At 47.9% G+C, this 12,340-nt stretch overlaps 1 protein-coding gene across 1 annotated transcript in view; it reads left to right on the top strand.

Annotated features, from left to right (window-relative positions):
* THSD4 (thrombospondin type 1 domain containing 4) overlaps positions 1-12,340 on the top strand; it is a 149,568-nt gene that overhangs the window by 51,473 nt on the left and 85,755 nt on the right. The window contains 1 exon segment of the mRNA XM_061558524.1: positions 7,738-7,874. Within this exon segment, the coding sequence (XP_061414508.1) occupies positions 7,738-7,874 (137 nt within the window).

A 12,340-nucleotide genomic window follows, 5' to 3' on the forward strand; every position in this document is an offset into this window, starting at 1 on the left:
ATTTTTCCGGCGTTGCGATTTTTGTTATGTTTGGCCATTTCCTGAACGAAGCGGCACGGGTAATACGTGATTTGGTATTTTTGTCAACAAAAAAAGTATTAAATGTTAAGGATGTTGTGTTTATGAAGCGGCAGGGGATATTCTGCGATGAAGAATTTTTTTTTGGGAGTGGCATGGGAATATTTAGTTTGGCTTTGCCCCACCATCATCAGCTGCTAGGCACCAAACCAGTCGGGGGGAAAAAAATTCAGTAACATAAATAATATAACTATTCTACGATTATCCGACAATTCTTGGCTGGTCGTAACCGCGTGTTGTTCGGCACGATGTCTGACGTTTCGCGCCGGGAGCTTCTGTAGGAAGCGAAGCGCCGAACCACACGCGGTTACAACCCGAGAACCACACAGCACACCCACGAAACCCTGTGCAATGGTATTTGTTCATTTTCATCGATGCAGCCACGATGTCATAATGTTTAACGCGTAGGCTTTCGCGACCAATGTTATTCATAATAAACGTTTTTTTGGGTTAGATCGCGTTATATATAAATGTGTCGTAGCCCTCCACCACCCGACACGGCCAATCAGTAAAAAAAGTGTCACGTTGACAAAAGACAAAATAGTTCACTACTGTAGCCCACCGGTGTGTTGAAGAGTGAATCCACAACATTTACAATTTTTGAGTACGACGTTTCGCTGGTAATTACATCCAGCATCATCGGGCAATTTGCACACTGGTGGGCTAAAGTATTGAACTATTTGTCTTTTGTCAACGTGACACTTTTTTCCTGATTGGCCATGTCGGGTGGTGGAGGGCTACTACACATTTATAAATAAGGCGATTTAACCCAAAAACGTTTATTGTGAACGATGTCATAATGTTCTACTTAAAAATACGCTGAACATCTAAATAGAAGGACGTAACTTTTATGAAGTGTATGAACTTCCTACTTGTAGGTAACTTACAGATTTTACAAATCTAGGCGATGACAACCAGGTTGGGCTGTAGCACTGCAAATATTTCATTGATCACCATACATTCATCGAGTCGCGTGCTAGAAAATAAGTAACTAAATAAGTATGGGGCGACATCTCCCATTCGGCCAAGAATCTATCCATGGGGTCGAACCACAAGCAGTAATCAAAACAATTAATCAGAATCTCAAGGGGACACCTCACGGTCGAGGCTTGAATTTGTCACTGTCTGAAACATCCACTGTGGAGAACTGCGGAAATCAAAACTGTGGGTGCCACATGCAAACCCGCCCGGCGCTGTCGTGCCTCTTTGTCGTCAAGAGAAGCGCTTCGCCCGCACGCAGCTGAAAAGCCGACAGCGCCTGCCGCGTGAAACTCCGCGAACATTAATCAGAGGCTGTCGGCAACCCCACGTAAAACCACGATGACAGTGTGCACTCACAGGCAATCAGTTAATTGCACGTGCTTGCCTAAGTCATCACGGCAAAAACCTCGCAGAGTTTTCGGAGCAATGTGAACCCGAGACCTGTTATGTTGTTGTTGTTGTCGCGCTTTGAATCGGACGTGTCTGAACGCGTCCGACAACGTTAATGACGCGTTGATGTGAGTGGTGCGGTGAAGAGGCGTGAGGGTGATCGGGCAAACGAATTGTTTTTCTGTGCCGCTACGCTCCCTCGTCTATGTGCTCCCCCCAGAGACACGGCACACAGAGGGAGACAAAGAGACCGGGAACGCACGGAGGCACAGAGAGAGCGAGCGAGCGAGCGAGCGAGTTTCATTTGGAAGACCCAAAGGGGGATAGAGGCTTCGTAGCTTTTAAAAAAAAAAGTAAAAAAAATTATCTTCTTGGTTCTTTCGGTAAAGTAAAAAATAATAAAAACAAAACATAATAAAATAATTGTGAGAATTATTTTATTATGTTTTGTTTTTATTATTGTATTACTTCCCTTCTACGTGACTTTACCGAAAGAACCAAGAAGATGAATCCCTGCAGTCACGAAAGCTTTAAATCGAAAAAAAAAATTTAGTTTTTAATTTGACAAAATACCTAAATAGGTATTTTATATTAATTACAATAGTTACAAACGCTATTCGGTTCACTCCTAGTGTGGCCAGCTTCTGTGTGATCGGTGTAAACGTTTTATGGTTTTTCTTTGACCACGTGAAGTGTCCTCAAATAGATGGCTGTAACCCTCTCCAGGCGTGGCAATAAATACGCAATTTCCTCTTTTAAAAATGTTTCCCCTTTTAACATGACCATGGAATTCTTTTCCACATTATCTCTGCCCATACCTCACTAAACATTGGGGTCGCATTGACTTTTTTTTTTCTTCAGTTGAATAGACCATGTTTTATAACGGCAATATCTCAGTGCTACAGATTATTTTAAATGAATGAATTCCACGGCAGAGTTAATAATTTCATTTATTTACGACCGCCACGGATCATCGTTAATTCACGTATGACACGCAACGCAAAGGCCTGGCAATCGAGCGAAATGTTCTACAACGGAGGAGACTACGTCTGGCAAGTCGTGCGGCGCTCCCCCAGGCCGCTAAGCGTTTGGCACGGCGGCTCCGAGGGCGTGTAACTGCAGCGCTGCTCGGCGCACACGCGCACAGACGCCGGCATTCTTGCAGCGGGATGTTGGTTCGAGATGGGCCCGGGCACGAGCATCGCGAGCCGGCGCCCCGGGCCCTGGCACGAGCGGCGCGTGGGCATCGTTGCGCTGGGTGGCGTCAGCGATGAAAACGATGACGACGCGCTCCAGAAAGGCTTGATCCGTGGACGTCCGCTTGATTCCCCCCAACCCTTATTCCTACTGAGGCGGTGTAGTGGCTAGCCACGCTGGACGCATGGCCCAGAGGTCACCGCGTCAGGTTCGTTCTGTCGGTACGGCAGTTGATAGGATGATCTCCCAACTCCCATAACCTAAAGGCGTGGGGAGGCAGTGAATTAATAATGAGCTACATTTTGCATCATATTATTCCTATTATTTTGGGTCAGGTTACCATATAAATCTGTTTAATATCCGCCCTTTGCTTGCAGCTGCCTCTCCTTGTACCAGTCTCACGCCCGGCCCCTTCAGGTGCTCCCCTGACACAGTCTGACCACTTCTTCTGCTGCTGCTGCTGCTGCTGCTGCTGCCCGCATTGTCTGGAGCTACCTCGGGCCCATCCGTACAGCCTGATTTCGTGCCTGTTTTCAAGTTTAGGATTCAAAACTTTCCTCTGCATCTCATGACCCGCTGCTACCGTGTAGTCAAATCCTTTCCCCTCCATTATTGCCTCCTCTTCCTGTAACGGCCCCCTTAATTTACGATCTCGTAATGGACATATTTTGTGCACACCACCTTCACGTGTTCTCCTTTAAGTGCTTTATAAAGCAAACTCAATTCCATTGTAACGGAGCGTAAACTTCAGCATAACCTAGTGAGGGTACACCCATCTCTCATCTGGCCAGCTTGGACGAGGAGGCCACATGCCCTCAATTGGGGCTCTATCCAGGGGAGTTCGAGCGTCCTCCTGGTGGAGGCCCTTTCTCCAGAAGTGGCACGAACAAAAAAGTGCAGGGCTGCACCTGTATGCACTGACCATGACACCCTGACTATAACCCTCATTCTAAATCCTAGCTCACACTAATCCTGACATCATCGCTCACCCTAACACTGACATCGCGTCTAACTCTTGCTCTCACCCGTTGCCGCACGACCGTAGCTTTCCGACGCGTCTCACTGTCCCCTCTAAACTGTTGCCAATGGGCAATGGTGGCACAATGAAAACACCACCACCAGCAGCAGCAGCTCTATGTCGTTCAAGAACAAAAAAAACATGGAAGTTTTAATAAGTATGCTTTACTGTGCAAGCTTTTCTAGGCACTCCACGTGCCCTCCCGACTGAGAGGCCTGTGCATTTTTAGGCTTAGTGGACTTACAGAAAGAAAAAAAATCCATCACCGAAGCAGCTAATGTCGTTTGTATGGTCACTTTCTCATGCTAAAATATTTGACCTTGTGCATGCGTGCGTGTGTGCGTGCATGCTGGTATTTTGTGGAATTCCCATGTCGATTGATGAGTAATATCGCACAAACGGTCTCCTGATGTACTCCCCACTCACTCCCCAAGTGAAGCTACTGCTGTTTTTCTTTTTTTTAAACCGTCTCAACACATTTAGTTGTTGTGCCCTCGAAATATTTGAAATGTGTTCTAAGCTGATTTAACCCGAGGGTTTGAAATTACAGTAGTTAGGTTGGCTAATCCGAACAGAATGTGCAAACGTGTAGAAAGCGGTGTTCTGGATTTTCCTTTTTCAAGCGTTTTTTTTTCTTCCAAAGAGAGTGCAAAGGGCATTTGCAAATGGAGACACAATTGTGTGATCATTTGTGTTTTCTGATACAAGGCCTTTGGAAGTTTACTGCTTAACGGGCAGTGCATGCTCCGGGTGGAATTGTGTCGAGAACATAGCAAGAAAAAAAGCACTCGTCATATACCGAAAACGTGCCTTGCAACGGAATTATATTTTGGGCAATCAGTAACTTTGTTGACCAATGGCCTTCTTCAAAGGTGACATTGCAAGGCAGGGCTCATTGCCTGAAACAATCAGCCTGCCGTATATTGCCCATTGTATAGCAGCGTTAAGTGACTATTGTGGCGAGCGTTATTAATCATTGGTCTACATGTGAAGAGCCGATTGGAACATTGAAATACGTTTAAAAAGAGGGAACTTTGTGTTTTATAAGGCAAAAAAAAACAGTTGAACAAATATTTAAGAGTGACATTTTAAAGCGAAGAGTATTGATGTCCCAGGAATGTACCCACGTTCTTCTCTGGCAAGAACGCGTTACGACTAAAACGCACCCTGTGAGCCGGCTGAAATGAAACACCGACGAATGTATGGGATTACGATAGGAGCGCACTTTAATGTGCGACGTACACGTGCGGTAAGGAAGCGAGCAGGAAGGGAAGTACGCGATGCAAAAGCGGATCTTATTCGCTGCAGGTGTTGAGACAACAACGATAAATTATGCCAGATTTTGCAGAGAGCTCAAGCATCTGTTTAGGGGCGCCGCAGTGGCGAGACGTCAACTCCCTCGCCTGGTATACAGGAGGTCGTGGGTTCGATCCCGACCCTGACACCTGTATATTTAGAGTTTGAATGTCTCTCTCCCCATGGTCACGTGGATTTTTCTCCGGTTCCTCCGGTTTTTGCCTCCGCATTTAGAAACATCCATTTAGAATATTTGGCTGCTATAAGTTTCCACAAGATAAAGACCACTTTACTCTTTGGTTCTTTCGGTGCCTATGTGTTACTCTCTCTCTATGTATCTTGGTGATATCTGTCTGCTTATATGTCTTTCTATAGTTTTCTGGTTAGATTGTTGTTGCTATTTCATTTATACCTGATGATGATTGCTTGTGTTGCAATCGAAACGTCGTATGCTATTATTTAATTTATTATTTGATCTTTATACGTGACTTTACCGAAAGAACCAAATAGTAATTCCTGCAGTCACGAAAGCTCCAAATTAAGAAAGACCACTTTGTTGAGCTATCATTTGTGGCCAGTTTGCCTCTGACAAAAAACAAATCTCAGTGGGCCTCACCTGGTAAAAACATAAAATATTTAGCAATCTGTTTAAAATCCAAAAATAGGGAATCAGTTCTGTGCTTAAGCACAGTGTTCCGGAGTTTCCTTGGTGTGACGACTGCGATATTATATGCACAATTACATGGGCGTGTGTTGATGGCAGCGATGGTGGGTGGGTACGGCTGTTCTATTTCTGCTGGAGTCCATGCTTGGCTTTCACATCCTCATTGGACAATAAGTTGTGGGCAATTTTCATAAAACGTTTCTACCGAGGATTACAAAAAAAATTGTCCTTGTGACATAAACTATGGCAGTTTTACGTGTGACATAAACCACAACACATCGACTAAGAGTTTAATGCAGGGCCACGTGCTTCTCAGCTCTCATCCGAGCTGACCTGTTTTCTGTCGAACGAACATTATTTCTGAATATGGAATGTGCACCATCTGGCTAAACACAATGCCAGGTTGTAACAAACGAGCTTGATTTACCGCGTGATCACTGCCCTATCAAACCTTATTGCCAAGCGCATTGAGCGATTTGGCGACAAATTGCGACATTAAGCAAATGCTGATTACGAGCCGTCATTAATTCAGGGAAATGCTCGTATCACAAAATCAGATGAGCACGGTGAGCCAGATATTTAGAAGCTGTGGTGTGAGGGATGCTCACTGCTGGAAATGTGTCTGGTCCTTTCAGGCCGGTGGCACGGGCCAAGATAAATGGTGCTTGTTTTCCCAAGCATTTTATCACCTATGTAGTTTTATCCATTCCAAATAGTCTGTTAAACGTTAGGCTATTGTGTGCAAAGAAACGTAATAAATGTCACCTTATAGCCCTGCCTCTGTAACTTATATATGTTCTAAAAATAAGAGAGTATGGGGAAACGGTGTCGAAGTGGTTCGCGCGGCGCATTATAAACGTGGCCTACCTGAGTTCAATTCCCGGCCGTGGCTAACATCGGTGGCGTGTGATGTGTGAACCGGTCTGGGCTCCCCTACTTCACCAACCCACACTGACCAGCGTGGTGAAGTATGGTCAGACAGCCCTCACGTCCGACACGGCCTGGGGAGGCCTTCACCCAACAGTGGATTCACAAGTGGTCTAAAATATTACTTTTTAAGGAATATTGCACACACACACACATATATATAGAAACGCCTTTGCCAACTTTCACTCACCGGCGTGGTGAAGTATGGTCCTGGGGAGGCCTTCTTCTAGCGGTGGAATGACAAAGGGGCTCCACGTACAAATAGAAAAGTGCACCGTGAAAACGGGAGATCATTCCCCATTGAGGTGCGAATTTGGGAGTAGTGGAGCGTTAGTGTGTGCCGGCGGGGGGGGGGGGGGTGTTTGTCTAGGAGGAGGTGGGGGGGGGGGTAGCGATTGGAGAGCAGGGGCTGGGTTTATATCCGAATAGAGCGTTTCTTTGACAAGGATTTATAAAAATCTCGGCGTGGCCCTGGGCGTTTTGTTTCACGTTACTTGACGCCTGGCACGAGTCCAAGGGCCCCTGTTGTCCCCCCCCGGGGGTCCGTGGCGAGCGTGAGGCCAGGTTATTAGTGGCGGGGTTTCTAGGGTGACCCCCCCCCCCCCCAATTGCTGGCATGCCCCTGCGTGCCGGCAGAGGCAGCGCTGTTCCCCCCTTCTCCCGAGCGCGAATCGTTCCGTAAACACGGGAGAGCCGCGACTCGGTGGAACCCCAAAAAAACGAGACGTGACATTTTTTTGCGCGCACGAATTGACCATCCACGCACACGGGCCACGAAATGTGTTTTAAGTGCGGCAACCTCCTCTTTTGCGGAGGTTCTTTTATTGGGATGGTCGGCCAATTCCATTGATGAATGTTTGCTATGTGGGAGGAAGCCAGAGTGCACCGTGCAGAAGAGAAGATGACACTCGAAGGTGTCCATAGATGGATTCAATCCACTTGCTGTGCTGCCATCTCCTGTGTTTTGGTGTTTTACACATTTTCATGATCCATCAATCCTCGCCCCCAAAAGCACACGATCACGGACACCCGCCACCGGGGCTTGGCTCGACGCTAAAGCACAAACAGCAAATGTAAACGCTCGGTTGGTGGCAGCGGTGGTGTGTGGCACCGACGCTCATCGCTAATTGTTCTGCTCCTGCTCCCCCTCCCGTGTCCGTTGCCTGCCGCGCGCGCGACGACGCAGTGCGGGAAGAGCAGAAGTGCGAGCTGAACTGCCGTGCCGTGGGCTACCGCTTCTACGTGCGTCACGCGGAGCGGGCCACCGACGGCACGCCGTGCGAGCCCGGCTCGGACGACGTCTGCATGGAGGGCACGTGCAAGGTACGGTCGGGCAGGCGCCACCCGCGCCCCCCCCCCACGCCCCTCGCGCCGTCCGGGATGGGCACGGGCACCTCTCGCTGGAATTTAAATGCGCTCACAGCCGCGCGCCGCAGGCCCGTTGTGGCGCCTGCACCGTGCGGAATGCGAGAGAGTGCTCCTTCGCGTCTCGCCCAGTTTGTGCGCTCGTGCCGTGCGAAGGCCACGGCCGGATTTCGCGTGACTTCATCGCTGTGTGTGTATGCGTGCGTACGTGCGTGCATGTTTAACTTCTTTTGCACCGTACGTAGCCAACCGTGTTAATCGGAGGTGTGGCGGGCGAAGGACAGCAAACGAAACACAGAAAAGCAGTTGTAAAGAAATGTGTTTTCAATCTAGATTTAAAAGTGTATAGCTCCCAGTGGCTTCCTAGTGTCAGTAGGAAAAGCGTTCCAGACGGCCACGATGCTGTGAACGTCTTTGTGTGCGGTGTGATCACTGTGGCGTGGGGCCTTGGCGCTGTAGACTTACACGACTCGTCCGTTCTACCTTGTCTCATCCTTCAAGCTCGTTTGGTTCCAAAAATAAGCCTGTGCCTAATTCACGGCAAGAATCTGGAATAATTAAATGATTTTAAAGTGACGGCCAAAAAAGAAAATTTCCACGTGAAGTCATGGATGAGTATATTCAACAGCTCCAAATGAATGTGCAGTTTTAGTTTCAGCTTTTCACTACCATTACAAAATAATCTCCATGTTATTCTCCCATTTGACAATATAGGCAATTACAGCTACCAAGATAAATAATTGGTGGATCTCAGTACAAGAGTTTACAATCAAAATATTAGGGGAAAGAAACGAATGCGTCTCGTTGGATAAATAACTTCGTGCTGGGTTTTGTGTTTGCCTGATCCAGCCAAGCCGTAAATCTCACACAGGGTTAGAATTACCAAAGCCCTTACACGAGTACAAATAGCCAAATAAATAAATCGAGCTCGTAAGAGTGTTTATTTTAAATTGCTCGCGTGAATTATCGGGCGACAGTCGAATTCTGTTGGCTAAAGACTGCCATTTCATGTTCGAGTGCACCAACAACAACAATAACAACTACAAAAAGAGAGAGCCCAAATGTAAACAAACGATTTACCCTCCACGGCTTTTGGAAGCCCCAAAGGGGGCGGAGAGCGGTGAGAGGCATCTGTCCATCAGCGCGCCACCAGCGTAGCACCTGCTCACCCTCGAGGCTTTTAAAGGGTTTGGTAAAAATTGTGATCTTTTTTTTGTCGTCTCAAGGTGATCGGGTGAAATGAAAGAACTACGGCCGAACATAACAACAATAACTCAGTCAACGGTTTACTAAGTCTGCTTGCTTCTTTGGAATGGAGGGCATTTACGTTAAACTTAGCTGTGGGGCTCAAGTAAGCGGGACAGGTGGATACCCTGTGCGCTGAGCGTGTTTGGTAACTTGTAACGTGATTTTCCTTGACGGGGTGACCTTCCGTTACTGTCTATTGCAGTCGTTTGTACGTAACTACGTTGTATGCATTTGTACGTGCGACAGTGTAACGCCCGTGATACGTTACTATATCGCACGTAGAAATGGTGGTAACGAACGTAACGCACGTGATGCGTTCGATGGCTTCCCCACGTGTTTGATGATGATGCCCGACGTTTTGCAGCCACGCGCTGGGAGTTCCTGAAGCAGCTCGCAGCACGTGGAGAATTAACGTCGGGGCGTAATGAGCACATGGCACAACTCGAAGAAAACATTGAGAAGTTAACATCCATTGTTCTTACATTGACAATGCATTGTTCTTAAATTGACAATGCATTGTTCTTACATTGGCAATGCTTTGTTCTTACATTGATAATGTAAGAGCAATGTATTATTACAATTGAAAGTAATACTTTTCACATACTTTCTCAGCGTTTCATGGCAAGCCCTGTCCTCAAAGTACGTGCACACTTACGTGCGTGTTACGAAGTGGAATTCATTCATTTGTTTTTTTTCCAAACGTTAATATTTTTGTTATCTCATGAGAAATACGAGCAAAGAATGAAAGGCGGGGGCCTCTGTTCACTTAAAGCCCTGCCAATACGCTGATAGAGACATTCCTATCCGTGATTATTGGCCAACACACAAGCGTCAGCGTCGGCCAATATTCACCAGGGTCTGGTGAAAATGCAGCTGGTTTCTACTGGAAACTCCGCATGCCGGTGAATAAACAGAAACGCCTCCTTCCTTTGGTCTCGTTTTTCCCTCTCCAGGGCCCCCAGAATCCTTCTGAAATCATTGACCTCGTTGTTGTTACGTGATTGCGGTCGGCGTAAATGTGGCGTTATGATTCAGGCTTCCCTTGACGATGTGCACAGTGCTCGTCTTCGTTCAAGTGGATGTCGGCACGGCTGGTCCGTCGCTGCCTTTGGCATGAGAGGGTTCATCACCACATTTGCATCGATTACACAACAACGAGGATTAGACGTTATGACCAAATGGCCATCTAATCACAGAAAAATGAATGGAGATATTACGTGCCTATCGTTTTTGCCGTAACCTTTTTGTTTTACATTGTTTTGGTCTCTCCCCAATTGTATTCCAATTGTTTTTTTTCCAATCGTGCTCTTGGCATGAGACAAAGAATCTTTTCACAGCTCTCGTGGACTAGTGCATCACCGCGTGATAGAAAATGGCCCGCGGAAGGAGACATCGCAAAACTGCTTCTGAAATGTCTACAAATGACCCCCTGTCCGCACTCCACCGCTACATATATATTGCCATTTGTCCTGCTGCAGAGGAAAACGTTAATGGCACAACGGTGAAGCCAACGTTTTTAATTTCCAAAGCTTGAGCTTAACTAAATTAAGTGAGAAAACAAATGTAAATTGTATTTATCTATTACGTGGTCATTTGTGACCAGGCTGAAACCATCAACGAACCACACTTGACAGTGTGGCTTAGTAAGGGGCGGCTCCTCGGATTTGCACGTAGGATATAAACAGTGCCAGCTCAGCAGTTTGATACGGGAGCCACCCGGCCACCTGAACTCCCTCGCAGATTTAACACATTTCTGCGGAGGGAGCTGGTAGGAACGTTGGGTTGCTCGGTCAATGGCCAGGGTCAACGGCGGCGTGGTGTATTCCGCAAATATGGCCGACCGTGAGGGCGGGCACAAGCCGGCGTGAGTAGGTTAAACGTTGAGTTTTATAAGGGCACCACGGGGTGACCAGCCCCTCCCCACCCAACCCCACACCTCCCCACCCAGCCCCACCCCTCCCACCCCCCACCCAGCTCCACCCTGCCCACCCAGCCCCTCCCCACCCTCCCCTCCCCACCCAGCCCCTCCCTACCCTTCCCACCCAGCCCCTCTCCACCCTCCCCTCTCCACCCAGCCCCACCCCTCCCATTTTTGGATGCACGACGGACAGACGCAATAATCCCCTGTGGGCTGGTGGAACCAGGAGGTTCCTACCAGTAACAGAGTAGTACCTGGACATCCATTTACAACACATTCTTGACTAACGCTCAAAGGACGCACCTGAAAAGAGAGCGTTGACACAGTTTCATCGAGAGCTGGCCCTCTCTGGGCTTCATCTGGCACTGGTGGACGCGCGAGTGCTCTGCTGCATTTAGCTAATGTAGCTCGTCGTTTGCTGGCACCGAATATCAAGTGCAGAACGCGAACATACTCCTCACGATTAGATCATAATACAAAACAATACCAGGGTGGCTCTATTTACACTTCACCAAGTCTCCCTTGCAAACACACATTGGGCGAAATTGGCTCATTATATCTCCAGAGCGAACATGCCTTCCTCAATAAAGTTCTGACGAAGTTTTTTGTTGAAATTGTTTAAAAACAAGTCGTGGTAACTGCCTGCACACGATCAGGCCATTCCTCGCCGCCACAGAAAGAGTGAAAGTTTGATCCACGGCCTCCCTCCGTCCGTGACACCGTGTTATTATTATTTTAACGACGCGTTGCCTCCTCGTGCCGCGGGACCATTGAATTAGCGTGCCATAACACGCTATGGGTGAAAAATGCGTGCACGAGTTTGCTTTCTTCCTCTCCAGCGTCGCGAACGTGACACACTCGCGTGCGGTCGGCTTCGCACACCCCTCCGCCGTGACAGACAGGTCTGCCGTGTTTCAAGGAAAAGTGGTGGAGGTGAGGGGGGTGAGATGGCCAGACCTCGAGTGCGGCCTGGTCCCAGGTCAAGGCTGGCTTGCGATGTTGATGGCTGGCAGATTTCGCAACCAGACAAAGGCATTGCCTGTCGCTCGCGCGCCAATTTGCCTACTCAATTTAGCCAATCAGTCGGTGCTGTAATGAAGTCATTATACTTGCCGTGGTTCCTTACTCTGGAATGACAGAGGCAACCCCCTTCCTCCACCTCGAGTGCGATAAGTGCAAGCACAAAGCTGATGGTTGTGGTTTGTGTCTGGGGCCCACTCCATCGGCTCCCCGATGACGATTGGCTTTGTGAATATGC

This window comes from Lethenteron reissneri, chromosome 24, assembly GCF_015708825.2.
Source record: "Lethenteron reissneri isolate LAM-NWPU_2019-01 chromosome 24, ASM1570882v1, whole genome shotgun sequence".
NCBI classification, from domain to species: domain Eukaryota; kingdom Metazoa; phylum Chordata; class Hyperoartia; order Petromyzontiformes; family Petromyzontidae; genus Lethenteron; species Lethenteron reissneri.